The sequence below is a fragment of the Mercenaria mercenaria genome, chromosome 16 (genome assembly GCF_021730395.1).
Source record: "Mercenaria mercenaria strain notata chromosome 16, MADL_Memer_1, whole genome shotgun sequence".
Taxonomy (NCBI): domain Eukaryota; kingdom Metazoa; phylum Mollusca; class Bivalvia; order Venerida; family Veneridae; genus Mercenaria; species Mercenaria mercenaria.
The window spans coordinates 46,530,908-46,548,620 of NC_069376.1; the positions used below are offsets into that span (position 1 = coordinate 46,530,908).

The following is a 17,713-nucleotide window of genomic DNA, read 5'->3' on the forward strand; positions in this document are numbered from 1 at the left end:
TGTAATTTTCGTGTGAATGAGATGACCCTCTGTTTACATCGTTATCATGGCGGGAGAAATTCATTTGATGAAACTTTTTTCAATACACATAAAATGTAGCAAATTTTGTCAAAATGTATAATGAAATACTGTAAATGCAGTAAAAATATTCCATTTTGAAAAAAAAAATCACTTCTTGGGTTTGTTTACATGACTGACCAATCAGAACGCACAGATGCTACCTTATTCCCAGGTATCCCAGTAAGTTCCCAGTACGTTTTGAATTGGTGGTCTCTGACCTTAACAGCTACACGATAGCGAACGGTTAGCTCTAGATGCAGTACTGATGTTATTGGTGGTAGTACAGTATCATATACCTATGTTAAACCTAACCCTAATAGTCAGTGTACTGTACGCTCAGTGTACTACCTATAGTCATTTTCGATACTGCATATATGATTAACGATAGCGAACTAGAACAACAACAACAACAACAAGAAGAAGAAAACAGTGTTGAAAACCATCGATTAATACTAAAACAGGCTCATATTGTAGGTGCTTTTCAAAAGCTCTTGTTTTTTACGCCAAAGTTCCTAATAAAACTGGAGGTTTGATGTTGACGAAACATTTCATATTGCCAAGTACAAGTGAAAAGCGAGTGACATACGTTCCGTCTACGTTCGATAATTCGGATAAAATTTTTTATATGAAAAAAGACGGTTTTTTTTATCCTTCTTTTGTTCGATATATAGCTACAATTTTTAGCTCGTTCTAGTTATATAGCTCCTTCGGCCAATGAAACCAGACCTGTTAAACAAATACTTAGACTAAGCCGGATATAAACGGGGTTCTCACTAGCGAATTCCCCTCACTAGCTATTTGAAGTTGCAGTCCTGGGACTCCCAAAGCTGAAAAAGTGTTGCAGTCCCAACTAGACTGACAGACAGACTTTAATGTTTCATCAAAACACAGACCTCTATTGTCAATTTAAGTGAAGACCAACAGACATTTTGTAATCACAATTCTTCACCCAGATATTGTTAAGGGGAGATTAAAGGAAGTGTCTAGCTGTCCGGTAACCTGAGGCCTAGCCTGCATTCTAGTCATCCAGTTACCGGACAGCTAGCAGATCATCAGGGAATTTTTTAATTCTCCGGTTATTGATTTCTTAATGAATAAGTAATGATTTTATATAGTTTTAAATGTTATTTACTTAAAAATCAATACTTACCTGATTTTCAGTTGATTAAACTCAAGAGATCGTGTTTGTTTACAAATCTGTTGATATTATATTTTTCGAAATGATAAAACATTGATCGTCGAACGTCCATATGCTATTTTGTAAAAAGTGATGCATTTTTCTAACGGCCTAAACTTTAATTGTTAAGGTGGCATATGTATGATGAACTCGATTACATGTGATTGTCAGCGTTATTGCATATGCATAGGTCTTGCGGGCGGCGTCTCCAGACATTGTCCGGAGCATATCTTCTACATGCATAGAGGGATTTTGATGAAACTTGGCACAGTTGTTTACCATCATGAGATGGAGTGTCATGCGCAAGAATCAGGTCCCTAGGTCTAAGGTCAAGGTCACACTTAGAGGTCAAAGGTCAAATTCAAGAATGACTTTGTCCGCAGCATATCTTCTTCATGCATGGAGGGATTTTGATGAAAGGTGGCACAACTGTTCATCATCATGAGATGGAATATCATGCGCAAGAACCTGGTCCAAGGTCACACTTAGAGGTCAAAGGATACAAGAATGAAAACTTTGTCCGGAGCATATCTTCTTCATGCATGAAAGGACTTTGATGTAGCTTGGCACAATTGTTCACCATCATGAGACGGAGTGTCATGCTCAAGAACCAGGTCCCTAGGTCTAAGGTCAAGGTCACACTTAGAGGTCAAAGGATACAAAAATGAAAACTTTGTCCGGAGCATATCTTCTTCATGCATGAAAGGACTTTGATGTAGCTTGGCACAAATGTTCACAAGCATGAATGGAGTGTCATGCGCAAGAACCAGGTCCCTAGGTCTAAGGTCAAGGTCACCCTTAGGTCAGATACAAGAATGACTTTGTCCGGAGCATTTCTTCTTCATGTATGGAGGGATTTTGATGTAACTTGGCACAATTGTACACCATCATGAGACGGAGTGTCATCACTGGTCCCTTCTTTTGAACTACTTCCCTTTGCTGTTCCTATAAATAGCTTATATTGTAACTTTTTCATTACTAGTCGAAGGGAAAAATCGAGACCACTTTTCTGTAGTACAACATGCATGTTACATCCAATTCTGAGGTGTATTTTAAGGTATCTCTACCTGGTGAGGATTTTTGTATGGACTTGCAATTTTTTTTTTTCTTTTAAGATTAACTTCCCTTAGTTGTTACTATAAATAACTTACATTCACTGCGGAAAATGGTTCCGTATACGGGAGTGTACGCATTCCGTATACTCCTAATATACGGGCGTATACGGAAACATTTTTCCCGTATATGGAACATTCCATATACGGGAATCCCGTATTCTTTATTTGGACATTCATGTTTTTCTCACATGGATCCGTTCATTCATACTTAGCATAAATACGTTTCAACAGTTTTTGTCAGTATTCAAAGTTAGGGATTGTCAAGGTCCAAAAATATGTTTAAGGCGTAGGTTTTGATCATATTTTCAGGAAAGATACATTTTATATGATATTCGTATATTAGACATATACGGGACCGTATACTCCCGTATATGCACATATTTTTCGCAGTGATTGTAACTTTTTTTTTAATTGACAGTAGGGGAAAACCAAGACCACTTTTCTGTGGTACAACATTGATGTTACTTTCAAAATTTGGGTGTATTTTAAGGTATCTCTACCTGGTAATTTTTTTTTTGTGGACTTAGAAAAATAAAAGAATTACAATAATTTCTAAAAAAAAAAACATTGTAAACAACTACAAAATTAAAATTCCATTTGCAAATACAGGTGCTAGTGTAAAGAAATTTACTGTGACGGGCGTATATTGTGACATTCTGGCACTCTTGTTCCCAACTGACTGGGCCCTGGGCCGCAGGTTTGAAATGATAAAAAAATCCCTGCCAGGCGATAACTTACCAACTGAAGTCATTCTACATTATATTGATAAGAAGTAGCGTTTAAATGCAATTTGAATTATATTCGTTTGATTTTTACTGTCAGTTCAAAAGCTCAAAGGTTATTTAAGAAGTTTGAAATGAATTAGAAATCCACGTGAAAAATCAGAATCCTCGAAACAGCTTTGGAAATGCTAGGACACAAAAAAAATGATGAAAAATGTTGAAATGATTAATCGGTACGTAAATTTGCGAGCCGGAAAGCCACTCTGAACTCTTATCTCCACAGTTCATTGGAAGAAAATATTTGGTGCAAAATATTGGTATCCTAATTCCTATAATTATGCAGTAAAAACTACTACAAAATATTATTTTCCACCCAATTTAAGGCCAAAGTATAGTGCATATGAACATTTTTCAAGAAAAGGTAGATATACATTCTAATGCGCAAAACACATGCACAGTTTTTAGCTCACCTGAACCAAAGGCTCATGGTGAGCATTTGTGACCGCTCGATATCCGTCGTCAGTCGTGCGTCTTCCGCCATGTGTCCGTCAACATTTTCTAAAAAATCTTCTTGAAAACTACTGGGCAGAATTACACCAAACTTCACAGGAATGATCCTTGGGTGGTCCCGTTTCAGAATTGTTCAAAGAATTCAATTCCATGCAGAACTCTGGTTGCCATGGCAACCAAAAGGAAAAATTAAAAAAAATTCTTGTCAAAAACAGCAAGACATAGAACCTTGATATTTGGCATGTGATGTCATCTTATGGTCCTCTATCAAGATTGTTCAGATTGTGCCCCTGTGGTGAAAAGAGGCCCCGTCCAGGGGGTCACAAGTGTTACATAGACATATAGGAAAAAAACTTTAAAAATCTTCTTGTCTGAAACCACAAGACCTAGACCTTTGATATTTGGTATGTAGCATTGCCTTGTGGTCCTCTGTGAACATTGTTCAAATTATTACCCTGGGTTGAAAAGAGGCCCCGCCCCAGGGGGGCCTCAAGTTTTACATAGACTTATATAGGAAAAAGCCTTATCTGAAACTACAAGACCTAGGCCTTTGATATCTTGTATGTAGCATTGCCTTATGGTCCTTTGTAAACATTGTTCAAATTGTTCCCCTAGGGTGAAAAGAGGCCTTGCATCGGAGGTCCCAAGTTTTACATAGACTTATATAGGAGAAAACTTTAAAAATTGTCTTGTCTGAAACTGCAAGGCCTAGGCTTTTGATATTTGGTGTGTTGCATTGCCTGGTGGTTCTCTACCAAAATTGTTTAAATTATTTCCCTGGGGTGAAAAGAGGCCCTGCCCCTGGAGTCCCAAATTTAACATAGACTTACATAGGGAAAAAATAAAAAGCTTCCTGTCTGAAAGTTCAATGCCTAGGCATTTGATATTTGGTATGTATCATTGCCAAGTGGACCTCTAACAGGATTGTTCAAATTATGCGCCTGGGGTGAAAATAGGCCTCTTCCTGGTGGTCACTTGTTACATGAGTTATGGAAAAAATTCTTCAAAAACTATCAGATCGTATTTCCTAGACTGTTTAATTATATTTACCTGATGTATGCAAGAGATTACGTGTCACCTTACTGTAACCTTGACCTACTTCCTTTTTTTTTTTAAAGTACAGCCTTGAAATTCGGATTACATGTACAGGTTTGCATAACGATCCTAAAACTTACTTTCAGTGACCATGAATATGACCTACTGACCTACTTTCTAATATTTTAGTATCAGTTTGCCATTTGAAACTTGCGCTCATATTACTCAGGTGAGCGATATAGGGCCATCATGGCCCACTTGTTTGTAAAATATTTCCCCACCATATTAATATATTTCAGGGAATTAAATAGGCAGTGGCTAGATAGTCAGTTCCAGCTACCTAAACTATAGGTCTAGGTAACCGGCTCTGTATATACTGTGATATCGTATATGAACATGTAAAGTAAACTGTAAAGGTAGTTGGCTTTAATAAACTGTATCTATAAAGGATCATAAGGATCATTATATTGATTAAATAGATTACATTTCTTGTGATTTATTATTTCTGTTTTATCTGTTTATTTCACCTTATTTACACGCTTGCATCATATCGGCCAACATTTTGTTATCCTGTTAAAATGAACTCTATACATATTTGATATTCAGTGATTCATTCTTAAAACAAAACAATACAAACATTAAAAAAAAACAGAAAGGCAAAATAAAATTACATTAAATGATGCGGCTCTACTTAGTATACGTAACGGCATACGAATTTCGTGTGCCCTTTTTTTATGTGAAAATTTTAAGTGATTATCACTTTCTCACCTGTACAGTATCATGTATGTGTCTCTTTAATTAATGAACTAATTACTAAATAATTTCTCCAGGGATTTGTTTATTAATCAATGATCTTGAAAATTTGTTCATTTGTTGATAAACATAACAATATATCAACAGATATTATATGAGTGCGTAAATACGGCAAAATAAACAGATAAATCACAAATAGTAAATAATAACAAAATAGCTATCACTAAAATGTAATATATTGAACTAAAATAATGATCCTTTATAACAAAGTTTATCAAAGCCGACAACTTGACTTATGTGTTCATATATGATATGTATATATAAATTATAGAGCCGCCTACCTAGGCTAGACCTTTAGTCTAGGTAGCTGGAACTGGCTACCTAGCCACTGCCAATTAAATATAGGATTGTTCTCATACCTCAGATTTCCATACTGAAATATAAATGTCTCCTTATTTATGGTTACAGATAACCATTTAGTATACTTTTGCACTGTCCAGTTTCCTTAATCTGTTACTGATCCTTCAGAATTGAAGAATAAACACAATGTGTAAACATAGTTTTTGTTGAGCCTGCTTGCGGAAGCAAAGACGTAGTCCAAATTGCTGTTTAGTGTATGTGCATGCGTGCGTGCGTCTGTCCAGATTTGTATGTCCAGACCATAACTTTGACATGCATGGAGCAATCTCGTTTATATTTGGCATGAATGTTAACCTCGGTGAGATGGAGTGTCATGCGCAAATCGCAGGTTTCTATCTCAAAGGTCAAGGTCACACTTGGAGGAAAAAGGTTGAATTCAATAATGACTTTGTCCGAACTATAACTTTGACATGCAAGGAGCAATCTCGTTTATATTTGGCATGAATGTTAACCTCAGTAAGACGGAATGTCTTGTGCAAACGGCAGGTTCCTATCTCAAAGGTTAAGGTCACACTTGGAGGTCAAAGGTTGAATTCAATAATGACTTTCTCTGGAGCATTTCTTCTTCATGCATGGAGGGAATTGATGTAACTTGGCACGAATGTTCACAACTATGTGACAGAATGTCATGCGCAAGAACAAGGACCCTAGTTCTAAGGTCAAGGTCACACTTAGAGGTCAAATGTCAGATACAAGAATGACTTTGTCCGGAGCATATTTCTTTTTCATGCATGGAGGGATTTTTATGTAACTTGGTACAATTGTTCACCATCATGATACGGAGTGTCATGTGCAAGAACCTAGAATTACTTCCCTTTGTTGTTACTATAGATAGTTTATATTGTAACTTTTTATATGCCCGTTTGAAAAACAGGACATATTATGGAAACGCCCCTGGCGGGCGGGCGGCATCCACAGACTTTGTCCTGAGCATATCTTCCTCATCCATGGAGGGATTTTAATGAAACTTGGCACAGTTGTTCACCATCATGAGACAGAGTGTCATGCGCAGGAACCAGTCCCTTGGTCTAAGGTCAAGATCACACTTAGAGGTCAAAGGTCAAATTCAAAAATGACTTTGTCTGGAGCATATTTTCTTCATGCATGGAGGGATTTTGATGAAACTTGGCACAATTGTTCACTATCATGAGACAGAGTGTCATGCGCAAGAACCAGGTCCTTAGGTCTAAGGTCAAGGTCACACTTAGAGGTCAAAGGATATAAGAATGAAAACTTTGTCTGGAGCATTTCTTCTTCATGCATTGAGGGATTTTGATATAACTTGCCACAAATATTCACCATCATGAGACGGAGTGTCGTGTGCAAGAACCAGGTCCCTAGGTCTAAGGTCAAGGTCACACTTAAGAGGCCAAAGGTCACATGCAATAATGACCTTGTCTAGAGCATTTCTTCTTCATGCATAGAGGGATTTTGATGTAACTTGGCACAATTGTACACCATCATGAGACGGAGTGTCATGCGTGGGTCCTTTAGAATTACTTCTCTTTGTTGTTACTATAAATAGCTTATATTGTAACTTTTTCATTACTAGTCATAGGGAAAAATCGAGACCACTTTCCTGTAGTACAACATGCATGTTACATCCAATTTTGAGGTGTATTTTGACCTATCTCTCCCTGGTAAGAATTTTTGTGTTGACTAAGAAATTTGCGGATGGGGGGATTTTTTTTCAAGATTCACTTCCCTTAGTTGTTACAATAAATAACTTATATTGTAACTTTTTTATAATTTACCGTAGGGAAAAACCAAGACAACTTTTCTGTGGTACAACATAGATGTTACTTTCAAATTTTAGGTGTATTTTAAGGTATCTGTACCTGGTAAGGAGTATTTTTGTGGATTTAGAAAAAAAAAAGAATTACAGTAATTACTACACAACCACAGAGAGAATTAACAGGGTTCTCGCTAGGATTTTTAAAGTAGGAGTTCGGGACTCCCTTCCTGGAAAAAGTTGGGAGTCCTAGTATGAAAAATTTGAGTCCTATATTTTTGCCGATGGTTACATTAAGTCGTAGCCTTCTGAAGAAGGTTGTGGTTTATATAACTTACAGAGAATGGTATTCAAAGTGATGAATACATGTTGATTACAAAGTGATGAATCAGTAGCTGCACCTTTCAGACTGGTCTCAGAAAAGTTGTATAATTTAAAGATATTGGGAGGAAGGGACCTTGGGTGGATACTCATCTTAAACTTCTTTACAGAGATTGTTTTTCAGACTGCTGTAAATCTAAATGTCATAACAGGCCTACTTTTATTTTCACTTTTTAATTTCAGTTTATCTTGTTTATTGCTCCCAAGGAACAACTAATTAACAACTGTTACCTTATAAAATTTCATTCATGTAAAAAGATGAAGGAATAACATTTCAAAACAAAGTCTAATTTATTCAAGTGAAATGATATCAACTAGGCTACATATGCATTTTTGCAACATACTTCTAAAACGTCATACCAATCAGCTACAAATAAACAAATGTATAATTTTATACATCATTGATGCTAACTGCGACATAATCACATTAGAATGTTCAAACTTTGTGATTTGAATAATATTATACCCAAAATTTTATTCATGACATTGAATGGATGCGATACAAAAAAATTTCAAATGCCGACATCTTTCGGTCAATTAAAATGTGGAAACAAAGCGATATTTATTTATAAATCATAATTCGGGAACGGCTGCAAAAAAACATCACAATTAGTTCAGTTACAGACTGACCTTCTTCAGTATTCATTTAATCCAATTATCTAAATTTGCAGCAAATGCAAAAGCAACATAAGTAAGTCGCGTGTTGTGTACATTAATTGACCAACACACTTATCACAATCAAAGGCATGTTGTCGCGTGTTGATTAAATTTATTACGTAATAAACAGTACTACCCCAATCTACCATGCGGTTATTGGAAAACAATGATTTCTGATTGGTCAAGAGCAGCAAGTAGCCACCGTTAACTCCACCTTTAATTGTCAAGCAGTTATTTTGTGTACTCGGTAAGCTATGCGTCCGACAATTTTTACGCATCCTTAGGACTCACGGCTGGAATATTCTGGTGTCATTTTCCGAAAAGTATGCGTACAAATACGCAGAATTAAGTGTTCCCGAGAACCCTGATTAAAGTTCCATTTGCAAATACAGGTGCTAGTGTAAAGACATTTGTTATGACGGGCGTATATTGTGACATCCTGGCACTTGTATATTACTGGGGGAAAAATCAAGACCACATTTCTGCAGTACAATATGCATGTTATGTCCAATTTTTAGGTGTATTTTGACCTCTACTGGTAAGGATTTTTGTGTGGACTTAGATCTTTTTAGCTCACCTGTCATATAGTGACAAGGTGAGCTTCTGTGATCACCCTTCGTCTGTCGTCCATCGTCAGTCCATCCGTGCGTCAACAATTTCTTGTCTGCACGATAGTGGTTTCATTTATGATTTTATTTTAAGCAAACTTGCACACAACTTGAATCACCATAAGATCACAGTTCCTTTCTTGAACTGGCCAGATCCCTTATGGGTTCCAGAGTTATGGCCCCTGAAAGGGCCAAAATTGGCTATTTTGACCTTGTCCGCACAATAGCAGCTTTATTTATGATTTGATTTTTACCAAACTGGCACACAACTTGTATCACCATAAGATCTTAGTTCCTTTCTTGAACTGGCGAGATTCCGTCATGGGTTCCAGAGTTATGGCCCCTGAAAGGGCCAGAATTAGCTATTTTGACCTTGTCTGCACAATAGCAGCTTCATTTATGATTTTATTTTAACCAGACTTGCACACAACTTGTATCACCATAAGATCTTAGTTCCTTTCTTGAACTGGCCAGATTCCTTCATGGGTTCCAGAGTTATGGCCCTTGAAAGGGCCAGAATTAGCTATTTTGACCTTGTCTGCACAATAGCAGCTTCACTTATGATTTGATTTTAATCAAACTTGCACAAAACTTGTGTTACCATAAGATCTCGGTGCCTTTCTTGAACCGGCCAGATCCCATAATGGGTTCCAGAGTTATGGCCCCTGAAAGGGACAAAATTAGCTATTTTGACCTTGTCTGCCCAATAGCAGCTTCATTTATGATTTGATTTTAACCAAACTTGCACACAACTTGTATCACCACAAGATCTTAGTTCCTTTGTTGAACTGGCCAGATTCCATCATGGGTTCTGGAGTTATGGCCCCTTAAAGGTCCAAAATTGGCTATTTTGGCTTTTGCAGACATAAAGAGACTTCATTTATGGTTTTATTTGATACAAACATCCAAAATGTCTTCAACAACAATAAATCTTGGATTTCATGACAAATCAGATCCAATCGTAGGTTCCAGAGTTATTTTATATCTGATTACCTCCCCTGATTGTAATCAAAATGGATTTATATCAGTAAGTACTTATAGGACGTATTTGAAATTTCATTATTGTTATTAGTTGGAGTGAGACAATCAGGGTAGATAACTATGGACTGATTTTATGTCAAATTACCTCCCTTTATTTCAAATTAAAATGGGTATATCTCCGTAACTAATGAAGATACTGATCTGAAATTTCATTTATGTCAACAGATTTATTTGGCAGATTTTTCTTTTGTTCACTTACAATATTTTTTTTTTATTTACTTCCCTTTTTCGTTACTATAAATAGCTTATTTTTAGTAACTTTTTTATTATTGGCCGTAGGGAAAAACCGAGACCACTTTTCTGTGGTACAACATGGATGGTACCTCCAATTTTTAGGTGTATTTTGACACATCTATACCTTGTAAGATTTTTTTTTTCTTTTTGTTTAAATTCTTCCCTTTGTTGTTCCTGTCCTTTGGATTTAGATATTTATTTCTGAGGACCTTCTTGTCCTCGAGTGCAATGATAACAGGTGAGTGATATAGGGCCATCATGGCCCTCTTGTTTAAGATTTACTTCCCTTTGTTGTTACTATAAATAACTTATATTGTAACTTTTTGCAATCTTTTTTTATTTGGCATAAATGTTTACCTCAGTGAGGCAGGGTGTCATGTGCAACTCCTAGTCATTTTGACAGCTGGCGGGCCCGTGGGACCTAGTTCACTTTACACACCTCTCTTGGACAAGAAAGCCTTTTAACTAGAAATTTGTAAGCGTCCACTGGCAAAATATTAATGAAAGGTAGGAACTTTTTCATATGGCACAAGGCCATAACTCTTGCACCAGTATTTCATGAGTTATCCTCCCTTTTTTAGCTCACCTGTCACAAAGTGACAAGGTGAGCTTTTGTGATCGCGCGGTGTCCGTCGTCCGTCCGTGCGTCCGTAAACTTTTGCTTGTGACCACTCTAGAGGTCACATTTTTCATGGGATCTTTATGAAATTTGGTCAGAATGTTCACCTTGATGATATCTAGGTCAAGTTCGAAACTGGGTCACGTGTCATCAAAAACTAGGTCAGTAGGTCTAAAAATAGAAAAACCTTGTGACCTCTCTAGAGGCCATAATTTTCAATGGATCTTCATGAAAATTAGTCAGAATGTTCACCTTGATGATATCTAGGTCAAGTTCGAAACTGGGTTACGTGCGGTCAAAAACTAGGTCAGTAGGTCTAAAAATAGAAAAACCTTGTGACCTTTCTAGAGGCCATATATTTCACAAGATCTTCATGAAAATTGGTCAGAACGTTCACCTTGATGATATCTAGGTCAAGTTCGAAACTGGGTCACGTGCCATCAAAAACTAGGTCAGTAGGTCAAATAATAGAAAAACCTTGTGACCTCTCTAAAGGCCATATTTTTTATGGGATCTGTATGAAAGTTGGTCTGAATGTTCATCTTGATGATATCTAGGTCAAGTTCGAAACTGGGTCATGTGCTGTCAAAAACTAGGTCAGTAGGTCTAAAAATAGAAAAACCTTGTGACCTCTCTAGAGGCCATATATTTCATGAAATCTTCATGAAAATTGGTCAGAATGTTCACCTTGATGATATCTAAGTCAGGTTCGAAAGTGGGTCACGTACCTTCAAAAACTAGGTCAGTAGGTCAAATAATAGAAAAACCTTGTGACCTCTCTAGAGGCCATATTTTCCATGGGATCTGTATGAAAGTTGGTCTGAATGTTCATCTTGATGATATCTAGGTCAAGTTCGAAAGTGGATCACATGCGGTAAAAAACTAGGTCAGTAGGTCAAATAATAGAAAAACCTTGTGACCTCTCTAAAGGCCATATTTTTCAATGGATCTTCATGAAAGTTGGTCTGAATGTTCATCTTGATGATATCTAGGTCAAGTTCGAAACAGATTCATGTGCGGTCAAAAACTAGGTCAGTAGGTCTAAAAATAGAAAAACCTTGTGACCTCTCTAGAGGCCATACTTGTGAATGGATCTCCATAAAAATTGGTCAGAATGTTCATCTTGATGATATCTAGGTCAAGTTTGAAAGTGGGTGACGTGCCTTCAAAAACTAGGTCAGTAGGTCAAATAATGAAAAAACGTTGTGACCTCTCTAGAGGCTATATTTTTCATGGGATCTGTATGAAAGTTGGTCTGAATGTTTATCTTGATGATATCTAGGTCAAGTTTGAAACTGGGTCAACTGCGATCAAAAACTAGGTCAGTAGGTCTTGAAATAGAAAAACCTTGTGACCTCTCTAGAGGCCATATTTTTCAATGGATCTTCATGAAAATTGGTCAGAATGTTCACCTTGATGATATCAAGGTCAAGTTTGAAACTGGGTCACGTGCCTTAAAAAACTAGGTCAATAGGTCAAATAATAGAAAAAACCTTGTGACCTCTCTAGAGACCATATTTTTCAATGGATCTTCATGAAAATTGGTCAGGATTTTTATCTTGATAATATCTAGGTCAAGTTCATAACTGGGTCACATGAGCTCAAAAACTAGGTCACTATGTCAAATAATAGAAAAAACGACGTCATACGCAAAACTGGATCATGTGGGAAGAGGTGAGCGATTCAGGACCATCATGGTCCTCTTGTTTAGCTCACTTGAGCCAAAGGCTCATGGTGAGCTTTTATGACTGCTCAATGTCCATCATCTGTTGTGCGTCCGTCAACATTTTCTAAAAAAATTTCTTCTTGAAAACCACCAAACTTCACAGGAATGGTTCTTGGGTGGCCTCCTTTGAAAATTGTTCAAAGAATTGAAATAGTGGTCATCTACCAAAAATGTTCAAAATATCCCTCTAGGGTCAAATATGGCCCTGGCCTGGGGGATCTGAAGTTTTAGATAGACTTCTATAGGAAAAAAATGTTTTAAAGTCTAATCTGAAACCACAAAACTTAGACCTTTGATATTTGGTTTGTAGCATTGTCTTATGGTCCTCAACCAAAATTGATCAAATGGTACACCTGGGGTGAAAAGAGGCCCTGCCCTGGGGGTCCCAAGTTTTATATAAGCTTATATAGATTTAAAAAAAAAAATCTTCTTGTCTGAAACCAAAAAGACCTAGGATTTTGATATTTGGTATGATGTGTTGTCTAGTAGTCCTCTACCAAAATTGTTCAAGTTATGCCCTTAGGCTTAAAAGAGGCCCTGCCCTGGGGTCACTTAGTTATTATGTGAGTTATGTAGGAAAAATCCTACTTTCCAAGACTGTTTAATTATAAATACCTGATGACCCAAAGTAATATGATGTCACTTCACTGTGACTGATACAGCCTTGAAATTTTGATGACATACACAGTTTTGCACACCAATCGTAAAACTGACTTATATTGACCATGAATGTAACCTACTGACTTTCTTAATTTTTTTCCACCAGTTTGACATTTGAAACATGTAGCTCATATTTCTCAGGTGAGTGATCCAGGGTCATCATGACCCTCTTGTACTTGTAATTTCAGGCTAAAGTTTTGGTGTAATTTCACTATATCTCAGTTGTTACTGAATGGATTTGGTTCAAACCTAAAAATAGTTGTTCCATCTTATCACCCATATCATATGACACAAGGTCCATAACTCTGGCACAAATTTTCATGACCGGCATTTATCGTACTCCGAGAACCACAACATCTCAGACAACATATCAAAATGGCATCACTAACATAATTATGCCGGGGCAGAACAGGGAAAGAAACGTAAATGAACACCCAGCAATTGTAGAGAAAGAAAACAAATGTACGAAAATAAGAGGGTTGACTGAACCTTTTACGAGAAATGGACTAAAAATCACCACTGGCTTGTATAGGATGGAGAAAAGCAACATATGCGGTACACTGGCATTTTTTCATGTCAGGCAGATTTTTAGGCATTACTGGACCAAAAGTCCTGCCATTTTTTCCAACTTTCCTGAAGTCTGGCTTGATTATGAAGTGATTTGACAGCATTTTGTTACATGTTACAAAATTATTCATTTAAGCAGTTGGTTAAGATTATAGTGACCTTGAGCTGTTATGCCATGCTCGTTATGTTATACATGCACTGTAACAGTATTTTTTACTTTACAGATTTTGAAAAAGGTACAACAACTCCTTTCTATGCCAACTTACCGGAGAATGGAAAAGGTACAAGTACATGTCTGTACAAATACAGATAGCTAGGAAATTAATACGTAAATTACAGATGAGATTTTGCACAATCGATATTCCTTTTGAACCAGTTACCAGTCCAAATTTTCACAAAGCTCATAGTTATGCATGTGAATACCCACAGAAGAGGAGTTATCCAAAATGGCATTTAACATATGAAGAATATGCCACAGCTGTCATCTGAAGAAACACAGACTGCGAACAGGAGAAAATGATTTCTAGATAAACATGTAATCCAAGACGATATCTAAAGAAAACAAACAGAGAGAAAAGCTGTAAAAGTCCTGTTTCTGATTATGCTTCGAATTACAGCACTAATATGATGAGACAAAGGAGAGAATATACTGGAGAAAAATGCTTCAGATGTGATGTTTGTGACTATGCTTGTAATCAAAGGGATAGTATGAAGAAACATAGGAGAATACATACTGGAGAGAAATGCTTTAAATGTGATGTTTGTGACTATGCTTGTTATGACGGCAGTAATCTGAGGAGACATAAGAGAATACATACTGGAGAGAAAGGCTTTAAATGTGATGTTTGTGATTATGCTTGTAATGAAAGCAGTAAATTAAAGATACATATGAGAAAACATACTGGAGAGAAGTGCTTTAAATGTGATGTTTGTGACTATGCTTGTTATGACAGCAGTAGTTTGAAGATACATAGAAGAATACATACTGGAGAGAAATCCTTTCAATGTGACTTTTGTGACTATGCTTGTAATCAGAGTGGTCGTCTGAACAAACATAGGAGAATACATACTGGAGAGAAATGCTTTAAATGTGATGTTTGTGACTATGCTTGTAATGATGGCAGTAAAATGAAGATACATAGGAGAATACATACTGGGGAGAAGTGCTTTAAATGTGATTTTTGTGACTATGCCTGTAATGACGACAGTAGATTGAAGATACATAGAAGAATACATACTGGAGAGAAATGCTTTAAATGTGAAGTTTGTGACTATGCTTGTAATCAGAGGGGTAATCTGAACAGACATAGAAGAATACATACTGGAGAGAAATGCTTTAAATGTGATGTTTGTGACTATGCTTGTAATGACAGGAGTTATCTGAGGAAACATAGGAGAAAACATTCTGGACAGAATTCCTTTAAATGTGATGCTTGTGACTATGCTTGTAATGATAGCAATAGTTTGAAGGTACACAGGAGAAAACATACTGGAGAGAAATGCTTTAAATGTGATGTTTGTGACTATGCTTGTAATAACGGCAGTAGATTGAAGATACATAGGAGAATACATACTGGAGAGAAAAACTTTAAATGTGGTGTTTGTGACTATGCTAGTTATAATTGCAGTAGTCTGAAGAGACACATGAGAATACATACTGGAGAAAAATGTTTTAAATGTGATGTTTGTGATTATGCTTGTAATGACGACAATAATCTTAGAAGACATAGAAGAAAACATGAGGGACAGAAATATTATACACGTTGATGTAATGACGGCAGTAATCTGAAGATGCAAAGGAGAAAAAAGTTTTAAATGTTTGTGACTGCATGTAATCGAAGTGGTAGTCTGAAGATTCACATGAGAATACATACTAGAGAGAAATGCTTTTAACGCCAGTCTGTTGTAGGCTCTACACCAAATTGTAGGAGGAGCTTTCTAAGAATAAGTGAATGTGAGTCAGGTCAAGAAATGGTCAGTTTGTTCCATCCTAATGAATCAGCTGACTGACTCTGATAAAAGATTATAGCAGAGTTTTTGATTCCTGTTGATCAGCTACACATGTACATAAGGTCAGAGGAAGTATTAATAATTTACTGCTAGAATTAGTTGATTGAAGAAATTTGGGAGCTACATAATTGATAGTTGAATTCTAAACAGGCACTTTTAAATCATCAAGGCTGCTTAGTTGTTTCTGTAGTGAAATTTATTATGGATTTAATTGGTACATATTATTTGATTTAACTTGATCAGTCACATTTTGTGATTTGAAGTGTTAATAGTCTTTAATATGGACTTGTGAAGTGTAAATGATACAACACAGTAAACATTTGTAGGAATAACAATAACAAGTAAAGTTTGAACCAATTTATCGAAGAAATAATAGTAGCATAGCATGCATATTTATATGAATTCATTTTATAACAGATTAATAAATGAGTGTCATTCATCTTATTTCCATGATCTATAATTACCATTGACTATCTAGAATATCACTGGAACTGCAAGATTATCAGTAAAGTAGCCAGTGTGATAAATCACTATTGAATGCAACTAGTGCCTTGTTACCTGACATGACACAGTCATGTGTTAACATTTTCCTGCTGACTGTTCTGCTCTATCACATGACCAATGTCAGAGTTCAGATTTTGCCAGCCCGCTTAGGGAGAGCGTTGGTCTACCGATCACGGGGTCACGAGTTCGATCCCCGGGCAGGGCGTATGTTCTCTGTGAGGATTTGATAAAAGACATTGTGTCTGAAATCATTCATCCTCCACCTCTGATAATTCATGTGGGGAAGTTGGCAGTTACCTGCGCAGAACAGGTTTGTACTGGTGCAAAATCCAGGAACACTGGTTAGTTATATTTACCGCCCCCCCCCCACCCCCTCAGTTACATTACTGAAATACTGTTGAAAAATGGCATTAAACCCAAAGCAAACAAGAGGTCAGATTTCTAATTTTAACTATCAAATTTTGAAATTTTTGTTAATCCCCTGCCACAAGTGGTGGGGGTTATATGAATGGTGTCTGTACGTCCTTCATCCTTTCATCCGTCATTCCATCCATCTGTCCGTAACGCTTTCGTTTCTGCTCCATATCTCCTAAACCCCTTGAAAGATTTTCATGAAACTTGGGCCAAATGATCACCTCATCAAGACGATGTGCAGAACCCATAAGTCAGCCATGCCGGCTCAAGGTCAAGGTCACAACTCGAGGTCAAAAGTTTGAGCCTTCCATTTTGTGTCCGCTCTCTATCTCCTAAACTCCTTGAAGGAATTTTATAACACTTGGGTCAAATGATCACCTCATCATGACGATGTGCAGAATCCATGAGTCAGCCATGCCGGCTCAAGGTCAAGGTCACAACTTAAGGTCGAAGGTTTGAGCCATTCATTTTGTGTTCGCACTATACCTCCTAAACCCCTTGAAGGATTTTCATCAAACTTGCCATGGGTCAAATGATCGTCTCATCAAGACAATGTGCATAACCAATAAGTCAGCCATGCCTGCTCAAGGTCAAGGTCAAAACTGTGTGTCAAAGGTTGAGCCTTCCTTTTTGTGTCCGCTCTATATCTGCTAAACCCCTTGAAGGATTTTCATCAAACTTTGGTCAAATGATCACCTCATCAAGGCGATGTGCAAAACTCATGAGCCAGTCATACCGGCTCAATGTCAAGTTCACAACTCATGGTCA

At 36.9% G+C, this 17,713-nt stretch overlaps 1 protein-coding gene across 1 annotated transcript; it reads left to right on the top strand.

The window, feature by feature from the left end:
- The first annotated feature begins 356 nt into the window (after window positions 1–356).
- Window positions 357–16,471, top strand: LOC123541188 (zinc finger protein 678-like). Its single transcript, XM_045326597.2, has 2 exons — window positions 357–530; window positions 14,242–16,471. Exon 2 carries the CDS (start codon window positions 14,642–14,644, stop codon window positions 15,782–15,784), a length of 1,143 nt encoding a protein of 380 aa, XP_045182532.2. The 5' UTR covers window positions 357–530; window positions 14,242–14,641; the 3' UTR covers window positions 15,785–16,471.
- Window positions 16,472–17,713: the final 1,242 nt, after the last annotated feature.